The sequence below is a fragment of the Chelmon rostratus genome, chromosome 13 (assembly GCF_017976325.1).
Source record: "Chelmon rostratus isolate fCheRos1 chromosome 13, fCheRos1.pri, whole genome shotgun sequence".
NCBI lineage: Eukaryota > Metazoa > Chordata > Actinopteri > Chaetodontiformes > Chaetodontidae > Chelmon > Chelmon rostratus.
The window spans coordinates 8,435,494-8,448,555 of NC_055670.1; the positions used below are offsets into that span (position 1 = coordinate 8,435,494).

The 13,062-nt window shown below is 43.6% G+C and overlaps 1 protein-coding gene across 8 annotated transcripts in view; it reads left to right on the forward strand.

The window, feature by feature from the left end:
* Nucleotides 1-13,014, forward strand: part of LOC121615844 (target of Nesh-SH3) — a 30,192-nt gene extending 17,178 nt beyond the window's left edge. For 3 of the 8 annotated variants that reach the window (XM_041950310.1, XM_041950311.1, XM_041950312.1), the window contains 12 exons: nucleotides 1,211-1,399; nucleotides 2,205-2,270; nucleotides 4,620-4,682; nucleotides 6,293-6,415; nucleotides 6,786-6,875; nucleotides 6,989-7,198; nucleotides 7,625-7,730; nucleotides 10,270-10,349; nucleotides 10,913-10,942; nucleotides 11,094-11,252; nucleotides 11,697-11,819; nucleotides 11,909-13,014. In XM_041950310.1, coding sequence (XP_041806244.1) covers nucleotides 1,211-1,399; nucleotides 2,205-2,270; nucleotides 4,620-4,682; nucleotides 6,293-6,415; nucleotides 6,786-6,875; nucleotides 6,989-7,198; nucleotides 7,625-7,730; nucleotides 10,270-10,349; nucleotides 10,913-10,942; nucleotides 11,094-11,252; nucleotides 11,697-11,819; nucleotides 11,909-12,024 — 1,355 coding nt within the window. In that variant the 3' untranslated portion in view covers nucleotides 12,025-13,014. Of the gene's footprint in view, nucleotides 1-738; nucleotides 817-1,210; nucleotides 1,400-2,204; nucleotides 2,271-4,619; nucleotides 4,683-6,292; nucleotides 6,416-6,785; nucleotides 6,876-6,988; nucleotides 7,199-7,624; nucleotides 7,731-10,269; nucleotides 10,350-10,912; nucleotides 10,943-11,093; nucleotides 11,253-11,696; nucleotides 11,820-11,908 lie in introns of all 8 variants that reach the window. The other 5 variants (XM_041950306.1, XM_041950309.1, XM_041950308.1 and 2 more) reach the window with 4 other exon arrangements.
* Nucleotides 13,015-13,062: the final 48 nt, after the last annotated feature.

The window sequence follows — 13,062 nt, forward strand, 5'->3', positions numbered from 1 at the left end:
GTGAGAGTCCATATACACATGTGCCATCTTAATTGGTCTCTACAAGTAAGAGTTTACCCTTCATGGATATCACGATCACAACAAATACAACCCTGATTCCAAAAAAGTTTGGACGCTCTGTGAGAGTAAATAAAAACAAAAAGCAGTTATTTGCAAATGAACTTTGTTTTCTGACAATGGTTTAAGAAGTGTAACATCCTTCATACAATCATGTGTTCACAAAGTGGTGAACCTCGCTCCATCCTCGCTTGTGAACGACTGAGCCTTTCCAGGATGCTCCTTTCATACTTAATCATGATACTATCACCTGTTACCAATCAACCTGTTTACCTGTGGAATGATCCAAACAGGTGTTTTTGGAGCGTTCCACAACTTTCCCAGTCTTTTGTTGCTCCTGTCCCAACGTGTTTGAAACGTGTTGCTGCATCAAATTCAGAATAAGCAGATATTTACAAAAAAAGTTGATGGGGCAAAACATTAAATATGTTCTCTATGGACTGTTTTCGACTGAGCATTACATTACTTTGTAAAAGGATAAGCAAATTATCACATTCTGTTTCATCTATGTTTTACACAATATCAGAGCTTTTTTGGAATCATGGTTGTACCCTTACCAGCTGCATTGATTAAAAGCCCACAATCCTTGTGTTTTTAGGGTAGGATATGCCCCCTTTGAAGGTCAAAAATATATTCATATACAAATTATCTTAGATAAATAGTGAGTTTTCTTTCATACAGCTCCTAGTCCACGGGAAGAGGGCAAGCCTCTACCAAGACCTGCCCTGGCTACAGAGAAGGCTGGTAGTTACAATCAGGGTAAACACCATGACAAGTTTGTCCCATTACCATCTCTGCTTTTGTCAAGTCACATGGAACCCAGTGCTTTCAGTTGTACGTCAAACCACTGGATGATGTCACTGCTTCCCCATCTCCATCCTACCACCCTACACCACCCCACCTCATCATTATCCGTGCCTCCATGTGTGCCTCCATTTTCAGCCCAGCACACTCGCCTCACCCTTGCCCACTCACAACCAGAGCAGTCTGGCTAGTCCATTCTCATTTATGCCTCTCTGTCATTTCATTCATCATCTACTCTTCTACATTCCTTTTCACTGATGTGCTCTATCATTTATTCCATCTAGGTAAAGCTGTCAAACTCGGAAGTGGATCGTCCCTAACCTCCCCAATTGCCTTTCTGCTCATCTAGGTACCGGCGTCCTCAGATCATCCGTTGCTGAAGTTCCTCGTTCTCCCGTTAGCTCATCAGTTCCTCCAGCAGGAAGAAACACCACGCTGTCTCGTCCCCGGGTTCTTCCTCATTCCACTCGTAATAGTGTCCAACCATTTTCTCCATCCAAGACATTCACCACCCCTCTCAGCTCCAGCACACCTGGGGGTAATGGAGCACTCTCTTCCCTTCCTGTCATTCTCTCTTCCGAAGTAGCTACCTCAGGTGATCCTCTCATGTCAGCACTCTCATGCTCTCGCCTGCAGCCGTGCATCTGCAGAAGAAGACAAACTCACGGCTTTTGATTTAGCTCATGATCTGTGTTTGAATGTATACAATAGACATTGGGGCGCTTGTGTCTTTCTCCTTCTCTCCCTCAATCTTCCGCTTCACCTCCTTGTACAGTCCATATGTTCTCCACGCTCCGCCACATGTGCTCGGTGTGTACTTCACAGTTTTACCACGAGCAGCGGCGGCGTCTCCGGGGTCAGGGTCGTTAACATGATTTACGGCCCCGCTTGCTGGCCGGGTGGGAAGTCTGGCCACAGCACTGGCCAGGACACACCACATTTTACACCAGCCATGCCAAGCCAAGCACTGTGTAGACAGTACAGCCGCCAGAGCCAGCCTCTTTTTCTTTCGCTCTCTGTATCTCTTCCTCTCTCAAACACACCCGCACACTCCCCAAAGAGTCACAGAAGAAGAGAGAGTGAGAAATGTCAAACGATAGAATTTATGCTGTAAAGTCATGCCAATTCCATCTGTATGTCCAGAACATCTGTAAAACTGGGTTGAACACACAAACAAGTCTCCAGCTTTACTGTCGCTGACATTCAACAGCAAAAAAAGTAAGAAAATAGATAGTGAGAAAGAAAGACATCAAGCATTCTTTCTTCTCTTCTTATCTGGTATCAGTATGTTTCCCACAGTGGCACAAAACATTTTATAACAGACCTTTTTCTCCCTCCAACAGCCGATGGGGCGCATCATAGGGGCATTGCTCTTCCTAAAGCTGTGGTGTGGTCCAAAGAGAAACCTGGTAAAGACAAACCAAGATAACTCTCAGCGTTCCTCACTCACTAACCTAAGAATCACTGTTATGTCCCGTCCCACACAGTCACACTGATCTGCGCTTTTGTCACAATCCTCTCATGCTTTGTGAGTTTCAACTTGTCTGTCAGTGTGACGTTTTGTGTCTGGTCGTGGTCTGTGTTGTCCAAAACGTATAGACCAGAAGCTTATACTGAGACTAAAGCTATATACAATTCTAATTTTGCCATTATTTAGTCCACCGCACATATGGACTGGGAATCAGGAACTGGTTTGAATTAATTTGAGAATAGCTTTAGCCTGCTTGTTGTGAAAGGTGAGTGTGGTTTGCCCTTTTTTATGGTCAATCACATCGGTTCCATTCTGCCAGGCAGGCTCAGTTAATTAGAGTAATTGAATCCATCTCAAGTAGTAATGCAAACCACGTCTGGACCGCATGTATTAATGGTGAAGCTCCGCTCCCTCCTTGTTGTTTGGAACTGTGAAGAGAGGCTGTGCTTCAGTCCCGTGTCACAGCTGGTGTGTGTTATTTCTGGAAACTTTGACAGTTTCAGAGGTCTTCAAGGAGTCACAAGGCTCTCTGGAAGCAACTCTACAGAAAAGAATATTTCGCCTGCCACCCTGCACACACATCCAAACACAAAGCTCCTAATGTCTGTACCTTTCTTAAAAAAAACCCTAACCCACACATAGTTCACCTCCTCCCCTACAAAGTAAATGCAATCAAATGTATCTCACCCCGAAGTGGAAGCTACGTGACAGAAACCAGCGCTCACACCACTGCCGCTGGTTTACATCACAGATGTGAGTGTGAGGCCTTTGGCACATCAGAGACTCGGCCTTCTGTTTGAGGGGTTTATTGTGTGACAGCAAGCCAAACACACCCACTGTAGAAACTGTACCAACCAGATCATATTGTATACATTGCAGACATATTGTTGACATCCATATTGTTGACATCACATCTTATCACATTACATCACCGTGGCCGCGTCTCATTTCCTGCCCAGTTAATCATGACATCACTCGTTTGAGCTGCATGTGCCCCTATCATTCCTATTTGTATATCTTGAGACTGGCATTTAAATTACGGCATCATCATATTGTGTGACTTTATGTATGAACATGTGTTTGCCATTAGCTGTCAGTTATACCATGTGTGAGTCCGAGGCACTCGTGTTTTCTCAGAGTTAATCAGTGAGACTTGTTGGCAGATGATGTTTCAGTTGTCTTGATAGTCTCAACTGCTTTCTCTTGAGACATCGCTGATTTATGCTGACCAGGAGAAGGTCAGCTCCAGGGAGGAGAAGAATCCAAGAGAAGTGTTTTTTAGGTATGCTGACCTCAACAATTGGACACTTACAGAGTCTTGTCTGCAGGATGACCAAAAATTAATATATCTGAGATAAGGAAATGGCAAATGGTGAAGGGAGTGGATGCGCTGGAAATGAATCATAACAGTTAAAATGGATTAGCCCTAAGCTCTCTGATATGAAACATGTAAAGGAAACTTCATGTGTCAAGCCTCCCGGAGCCTCTCCACCATGACTAAGATATCAGAACAAAGATTTTGACAGATTATGATTTTTTAACAATATTAAATCACGGCAAAATCCCCCATGTTAAGAAATCTGGGCTTGACAGTTTGGTGTTTTCATTACAAAGCCTTGCTCGTCCTTCTAATGCCATGTGTTCATTAAAGCAGTTTAGAGTGAAACCGATCTGGTCTTCGTCTCACAGCTTGGCTTGATCATTATTTTATTGTTTTCTCTCTGGTGCAGGAATTTTGTGGAAAATTTCGTGGTCAGCATGAGATCCAAAAATAATTTTTCATAGAAGGGAGTCAAAATCATGCAAAAATGTTATTGGACCTGCTACATTACTTTTCTGTTTGGGATTCACTGAGGATTTTGAAATTCCTCTGTTATTCTTCTGGGGATTTAGGGTGAGTTTTTAAAGCACCGGTTTATGCTGTCATGGTTATTAAACTCTTGACGTGGTTTTCATTAGTCATAGGCCATGGCAGTGCTCTGTGGCAGCACTTCACAAAGTGACTTTTCAGCATTTCACATGCAATCAGCTCGGCTTTTATGTGCTTTATTGTTGCTTGTATTATGCCTGTGTTTGTGTACTCATTTTTCAGCGCACAGTATTACTGCGGTCTTCTGCCCTGCTTCATATCGCCTATAAACTTGACAGTCTTTCATCATTATTGCATCAAAATAACCAACAACGCTTGTTTTCAGTTTTGTGTTTCTCCTTCAGGGCCGACCACCTGTTCTGTTTCAATGTGATTCTTAATCTGAAATGGACTCTTGTTTCCCACAATTCCCTGCAGTTCTGCGTCCCCCTATTCCTGTCAACAAGAGACCCAACCTGGTGGGGAAACCCAGTGACCATGGTGAGGGAAACAGCAACGGCTGTACTGACCATTGAACACTGCTGCACCGTATGTAAACTGTAATTATACACAACACCGAGCCTCGGGACGGCTGGACCGAAGCTGCTTCTGAAGCCAGTGGTTCTCAAACATTTCCTTTGGATCCAGGAAATAATTTCCCACTCTTCTATGAACCAATTTAAATTTATAAACCATTTAACGTGTCATTATTACATACCATACAAGTCAATTAGTTATTTTAATCAAGTAACATTAAGGAGCATTATCAAGGATTTCCATCTGTCGTGATAAAGCTAGTCACAGGAATAGCTCAACCTTGTAAAAAAAAAGGCTTGTTTGTTTTCTTGCTGAGAGTTAGATGAAAAAACTATTTCATGTCTGTGCTATAAATGTGAAGCTACAGCAAGGCTTAGCACAAAGACTGGAAGCAGGGGAAAACAGCTAGCCTGCAACAAAGTCTGCCAAGCAACAAGCGAAGGTCCAAGGTTGAAGCCCCCAGTTGAACCACAAGTTGCTTTTACACTCCTTTTTGATACCAATTAAACAAACGAGACATATCAAATTGACTTTGCGGTGCTGGTTATGTGGATTTTGTTACCTTTGGACACAGCCAGACTAGCTGTTTCCCCGTTTCCTGTCTTTTTGCTAAGCTAAGCTAACAGGCCGCAGCTTTATAGTTATTAGGTTTACAGACATGAGAGTGGTATCGATCTCATCTACCTCTTGGAGAGAATGTGAACGAGCACATTTCCCTAAATGTCGGACTAAAATTTCCTCAGACTGCCACAGGTCGCTGACGGGCTTGTTTTCTACATGAACAGTAAACCTGAAGCAAATGTGCATCACTTTTGTTCATTTTTCCATGTCAAAAATCTGACCGTCTTGTATTTTACGTGTTGTTGTGCTGTCTGAATGAAGCCTGCTAAACTCAATCTTCATAGCCTCGCTAGTGTGAAAGTACTCTTGTTTGTTTATTAGTCCCACATGAGGCCGATTTCATCAACTTTAGTTCCACTACGCATTTTTCCACAAGGTCAAGTCTCGGCTGCGATACTACGTCCTCTGTTATAGTTTGAGAACTACTGGCTAATGTTCTGCAAACAAAAAAGTGCTTACAACTCTGAAAAAAAGCATGCAATGAATGAAATGTACAATGATAACTGATGAGCAAAGCAGCATTAATCTTAAGACTGCAGCTCATCTCAGTGGTCTTGATGCTGAGGCTTTTTTCTGGATCTCACACTGTTTTCTCTGTTTCTGCTCCTCGTCTCTTTCTCCACGTGAGTGTACTCATGCACAAAGGCCAATGTGTGTGTGTGTGTGTGTGTGTGTGTGTGTGTGTGTGTGTGACTCAGCACATGCTCCTTAGCATCTGGGCATCCTTGGTCTCAGCAGATGTATTCTGGCAGACCTTTTTCCCCTTTAAAGAGCACAAGAGATATTACTGAACAAGCGATCTCTGATCTTTCAGCAGCCAGGAAAAGGCCACTGACTTGCTCAGTGAGGATGGCCAGAGCAGATGGATCACAACTGTGTATGACTGTGAGTCAGATGATGAGGGTGAAGAACTGATCTCTCCTCCTCCTCCTCCTCCTCCTCTCTGTCCTCAGATAAACCCATGGACCTGAAACAAGGAGACAAGGAATCCATCTTGAAGCCATTCGCTTTGGTCACAGCCAAGCCCAAGCAAGAGCGCAGACAGCAGACCACCACCTTGGCCCCGGCAGTAAACAGTACGGCCGACACAACTTTTCATGTATCTTAGGAGGAAAGTTATGACTCCTTATCGTCGCTGCTTTCATCCCCCGCAGGAAAGACTGAGTGCCTCCATGAACGAGACAACAATATCACTGAAAAAGCCCTTTTACTTAATAAGCAGGAGATGTTGCTGCAGCTTGCAGGTGTACATCGTAGTAAGAAAGAAAAGGAGAACATTTTCAATATGGAGAGGCAGCCAAAGAGCCCGAGCGCAGGCCAGAGCAGGTGCTGGGCTGGCTTGTCATTTACCAGGGCCAGAGCTGTAAAAATGAGGACAGAGAGAGCTGCCAGGGACTGCTGGCACATCAATCCAACCCCAACCCCTCTCTCCCGTTTCCTTTTCAGGCAGCCGCTTTGACATAAATGAAAACTCCTCCATATTCAGGCCCTTGCCTGCGTCAGAGGTAGACATCATGGGCAAGAAGCGCTTTATAGGTAAGACTGCTTCATCACTAAGATCTCTCACAACTCTACGACGTACCACTGCATGAATGTACGTACACGTGCATGACTAAGATAACTGCTGCTTCTGTTGTACCCGTCTGCAGCTCCCCATGTGATCTACAAGACGGATAAGAAGCCAGATGAGCCGTGCTCTATCACCTCCTCCCTCGCTTACTTTCCTGATGAGGAGGGCAGTGATCAGAACGTGACTGGTCCTCCCCGCATACCTCCATCAAACCTCACGGTGGTAACTGTGGAGGGCTGCCCGTCCTTCGTCATTCTGGACTGGCAGAAATCTGACAATGAAACCAGAGGTATGGCACATACAAACGACCTTTGTCATTTTAAATAAAATACAGAAATGGGGTTTGAAGCCCTATTTAGCAATGCTGTCGGTCTCCCAGCCACCTTGGGTCAGTGAACCTCCAGGTTAGGGTTTGCGTCGGGTTTCACTTGCTTGCAAGTTTAGTTTTGTTTTGGAAAATGACCTCTGCTGTCAAGAACTCCACCTCTACTCAGTCGTGCTGTGTTGGTGGTACAGTTGTATATTTGCAATTACTGTCTAATAATGATGCATAAAGCCTTTTAATCTAATAATAATGAACTGACATCAGCAGTGTTTGAGCTTATGTTTGGATGCTTCGGAGGCTTTTCAGCATCACACCTTAACCACAGACTTCATACCCTCCGTCAAGTTCTCTGTCAGCAAAGAAGTTGAAATGTGAAATCTCCTTTGTCAGAGTATGAAGTCGTATCCACCACGAAAGGACCAAATGGAGAGGAGGTGTCAGTGCTGACGACTAACCAGACACACACAGCCGTGGAGAATCTCAAACCAGAGAGCAGGTATGTGACTCAGACATTATCATGGTGGACAGATTATCTCATGGGACGCGGTGGATTTTTTCCTTTAGTCTTCCAGCTGGCCAGGTACTGTTACTGTGTATCGTCAAGCCAATCTTACTTATACAGCCCAATATCAGACATAGCATCAAACCAGAATATGACACCCACTCATGCAGTCGATATTGTGTGTACAGAAGAGACCAACATAGAAAATGCAGTATGGACAATCAGGATGACAAAATTAGAGATCGATTATAAACACGTCTGTAGAATGAAACTGGGGAGATGTTGAGCAGCTTCATGTGTTGCCAAGCAGACCTGAGCCACACAAACTCCTCTCCACGGTGAACACCTGGACAGACCATCAAACAGAGTAAAACTCAAGCACACCACTCGCTCAGATAAGAGAAAGGAAACAAACGCACCCAGAGGGAGAGAGAGGAGGAGAGGCTGAATCTCCGGGAGGATGACGATCTAGATCCAAAACATGTGGAATGAGGCACCGACAGCCAAAGAGAGAGAGGCCAGAGGACGGCTGATGGTCCAGCACAGAGAAGCCAGAGTGAAAAGAGAGGAGGAGGAGGAGGAGGAGGAGAGAGACAAACAAATGGAGGGCCAGTCTGATAGTCACTGGGAAGGATCCCCTTGATGGACAAAACAACTAAACTTGTGGACTTGAATCCTGTAAACTACAAACTTAGCAGGCTAAAACTTGTGACCCTAATGTCAAACTTGACGTTAACACCTGTATTCCTATATAAAATAGCGGCTAATGCAGGCTAAGATTGATTCAGAAATAAAACATAACAACTCCAGAACGAATCACGGTGAAGCAGCACCTGAGCCTCTATAATTTTTTAATTAAAATACATTGAATTGAAGAAAATTATGAATCCATAAAGTATTTATTGTGAAACTGTGACTAAATAGGACAGTAAAAGAACGATAACATATATTCTATGAAACATCCACAGAGGGAATATAATTAAATATCTCCATTCCTCTTCTAGTACTTCAGCAGCTCTCTTTTCAGTCTCCTTCCTCTGATTCCAATTTAAGCTGCTCTTCAAGCATGACATAGTTTATATAAGCATGGCACTGGGCTAGCAGAGCTCCATGCCTGCTTGCAGGCTGTTTCTGGGTTCTGGCTCTGTTGACAGTATCATACAATGTTGAGACTTCAGCACCACTCAATGCCTCCCCAAAGCTTCGTCTCTGGTTAAGTGGACCCTCGTTGTTTGCGGTGGGTTCGTAGCTTTTTTCAGTCTCTTTGCTACCTCAGATGTCATTTGGAGTTGTTCCTCAAGCGTGATATAGTTGGCATTACCTGTAGGTAACCTGCAGTTTGGCACTTTGCAGCCTGAGACCTGTTGAAGCTCTCTCAATGAGTTGCGGTTTGCGACTTCGCAGCGGTAAGAGATTAAAAGGTGGGCTCTGTCTGGAGAGAGGTAAACATGCTGTTCACATGCAGACCCAGCTGCTGCAGGTGCAGCAGGCATTTCAGGAAGAGCCGGATCGTTTCCAGCCAGCTGCATCACGGTATCACATGCACAATCAGTGAGAGTAATTTCTGGCAAGCATTCGTCGAGCAGTCAGCTCACAGGAGCACCTGTGTCACCTGATGATCAGAATGGCTACTGAATGGCTAGGACCTCCAGGTGATTTGACAGTTTGTCATGGCATGATCAAAGGAAAAAGGAAAAAGAAAACCCACCCGCCCAAGTTAACATCACCATAAGATTGTCCACATACTATAAACCTTTTGCTTAAAGGTTCCCTGTGGACTTTTTGACCTCTAGTCAAGTCAGTTTGGAGCATTTTTTCTACGAGTGAGCCCCCGTTTTGTTTGTGTCTTCATCAGCAGAGGGGGTGAAAAAGAAGACTTCTTGCTAGTAAACATGGATGTAAGCGGCCCAGATTTCATACTGAAACAGACGAATCATTTTTTATTAGGAAGGAAAGGCTTTCATCATGTTTGTTAGACCTGAAGGATGCACTGAATGTAAACATTACTGTTGTTTGTGTACATGAAAAAGGACCTTTGACAAATGCTGCATGCTTGAACTGCTGGCTCAGTACATTGGTGTGGTTCCCTGTGGATCTCACAGAGTGAGGTGAATTGAGCGTGCTTTGTTTAGAAGCATTCACTTGTGCCCTTGCAGCCCGTGCGCTGAACTACGCTTGGTTCAGCGCACACAAACTGGCCAAAATGACACAAAAGCTGAGGAAATCTGGGTGGAGAAGGTCACTGAGTTTTTAATTAGATTTCAGCATCTGGAGTCTCAGAACTCACCAGAACCCTCCCCTGGGCTGGGTTTGCTGGCCCAGCTGTCGCCCGGACATCTGAACGCAGCACGTGGAATAATCATCAGCTCTCTCTCTCTTTCTCTCTCTCTCTGTCTCTCTCAGCCATTCTTCGCCATCAAAGGCATGAAAATATTATGTGTCCCAGTTCTGGAGTTGGGAGGCATTTAGATTGAAAACTCCTCAAAGCTTGGATCATGCCTTTTATTCCATTTTTTTTTCTATTTTATTTCAGTTATGAATTCAAAGTAACACCAAGGAATGAGCTGGGAACAGGACCCTCCAGTGATCCTGTGTCTTTTAGCACAGAATCAGGCAAGTTTTACAAACCATCTCATGCATTAAGGTCATACCAGAGAAAATACCTGATAAACCCTGATGAGGAGGCTAATTAGTAGCATGTTGATGCCACCTTGCACGTTGCTAATTATCAGGCAGTGAATGCTTTGACTCTCAGAAGGTGGACTAGGCAGTTGTTAGTCTAATGATTTCAACATGGCACTGGGGTCTGACTGATGAAGACTCAGGGATCTTGTCAGCTCACCACATGTCCTCTGAGGCTCATTTCTGACAGAGGCATATCATCCACCTGGTGATCGGAGCACTCTGAGCTAAATTTGCACCGATCATAAAGCAGCTGAAGTGCAGCCCTGAGCTGGTCATGAAAACCAGTGGAATGCTTTGCTTAATTGGCCTCCTGCCCTTGTGCAATCAAAGTGCAGCCTGTTGGGGCTGAACATTGTAAATACTATTCCAAATGGGCTCTGATACAAGTCTGGGTTTGTCTAGCACAGTAATTCAAGATGTCTCATGGCTATGTGTTGATTCTAAGTTGTTTTGATGACGTTATTCATTGCAACCTTCTCTCACGTTCGCAGCCGATCCACGAGTGAGCGAGTACGTTTCAGGTGAATAATGTCTTTTTTTCCCTGCTTATCTGTTTGTTCCATCAAATTTAAGCTTTTTTAAAAAAATAGTAAAACATCACTACTTTTGTATCCTGTTTATACAGATCACAAACAGTATATTAAGCAATTGACTTTAATGGATTCCTCACAGGCAAAGATGCCATCTGGACTCAGTTCCCATTTAAATCCGATGCCTACTCTGAATGCAGTGGAAAACAGTATGTGAAGAGAACTTGGTACCGAAAGTTTGTGGGCATCCAGCTCTGCAACTCCCTGAGATACAAGATCTACCTGAGTGATTCTCTCAACGGTAATTACAGATCGAAACATTAGTCAACTATGCAGCTGCTCAGGGTCCCCAGGGGCCATCAGCAAATTACAAATCACAGTGCATCTCCAAAATACCAGCTCTGAGGGAACTTCCCTGTTGCATTAAAGCATTTTTGCATTGTTAATAGGTGGTACGGTATGTGTTACTATGTATATTTTATATAGTTACAAGAGCCCACATAGCTGCTTAATTTAAAAAAATGCATTTAATAAAGTGGATCAATAAATAGAATGAAAGAATGAAAGTGAAATCTCGAAAAATAAACATGTTTCAGTTGAAAGACAAAAGATCCAAACATCATTCTGTAGAGAATCTGGGCATCCGTAACCAGTCCTCAGCAGACTTTTAAGACAGCCAAAAACCCCAAACTAGGAACAAACAAAACAAGGGATGAAAACCTTACTTCCTCTGTCTCCTCTGTAGGGAAGTTCTACAACATTGGCGATCAGACGGGTCACGGCGAGGACCATTGTCAGTTTGTGGATTCCTTCCTGGATGGACGGACCGGCAGCCAGATGTCTGCTGACCAGCTATCCAGCCGGCTAGGTATTTGACTTCCCCATAACCATTAACCATTATCATTTTAAGTCTTCAGTTATGCAGACTCTTAACCCTCCTCTGTGTCTTTGTGCCAGGATTTTATAGGGCGATGAGGCAGGAACCTGTCAGCTTTGGAGAGATTGGAGGGAAGTCACACATTACATACGTGGGCTGGTACGAGTGTGGCACACCCATACCTGGGAAGTGGTAAGACCCCGTGGGGCTGTGCAGGAAGGATGACTTCCTTGGTGGTGATAAAGAAGAAGACGCCTGATGAGGCCTGTTCAAATTACCATGGACACTGTAGGCGGTGTATCTGTTTGAACTCTGCCTGCTCTCCCGGATATGAACCTGTACAGCACTTTTAGGTGTCATCTCTATTGAGTGCATTTGTAACATTGGTCTTAATTTCTGTATCTATCGAAAATGTCAGGACAGACAAAAGAATGCAGGAGTTTGAGTGAACCAAAATGTTGAATATACAGTAATCACAGAGAAAATGTTGGGAAGCTGGCTCCCAAAGTGTAATAACTTGTATGATATTATTTATCAAGGGGATCGTTGCTGAATATTCTGTGTGTGTTCAGGCCTTTGAGACGAGAAAGTAAAAATTGTTCCCAATACTTGCATGTCAGTGAGCACACACATTGGGCCTTTCTGTACAGAAAGGTGCCAATCATACTTTCATTGTACATCTGGACTATGTAAAATACAAGTACACACAGACATGCAGAATCGACCTTCTGCTGGCCCTAAGGGATTATTAGCAGTTGCAGTTTGCACAGTATTAAACTTCTGTTCATATATGTATATGGTGTGAAATACAATTTGTATACCAGGGATCATATAGTTTGATATATTTCAGGTAAAAGATAAAACAGCTTTACCCAAATCGAGCCCCAATGTTTCTGCGGGGTCTCTTGGCAACGAAAGATTAATGTATTTGTAATGCTTGTGCAGTCATCCTGTATTTTCTAAAAGAATAAAATATATATGAAAAGGTATAAACACACAACCTGTGCTTCAATGTGGAAGTGACATAAGCAAATGACATAATTTATGTTTTTGTGTTCAGATTTTACTACAAAGTGTACATAAAGCATCATCAGACAGACATTACCAGGTTCTTTTCCACACCTGTCATGGCTGCAGTTGTTTCTGGTGCAACATGTATGTTTTCAGCAATAAATCTTGTGTTTATATCCACTGACATCCATTTCCATTTGACTTCAATGCCTTTTATGTTAAA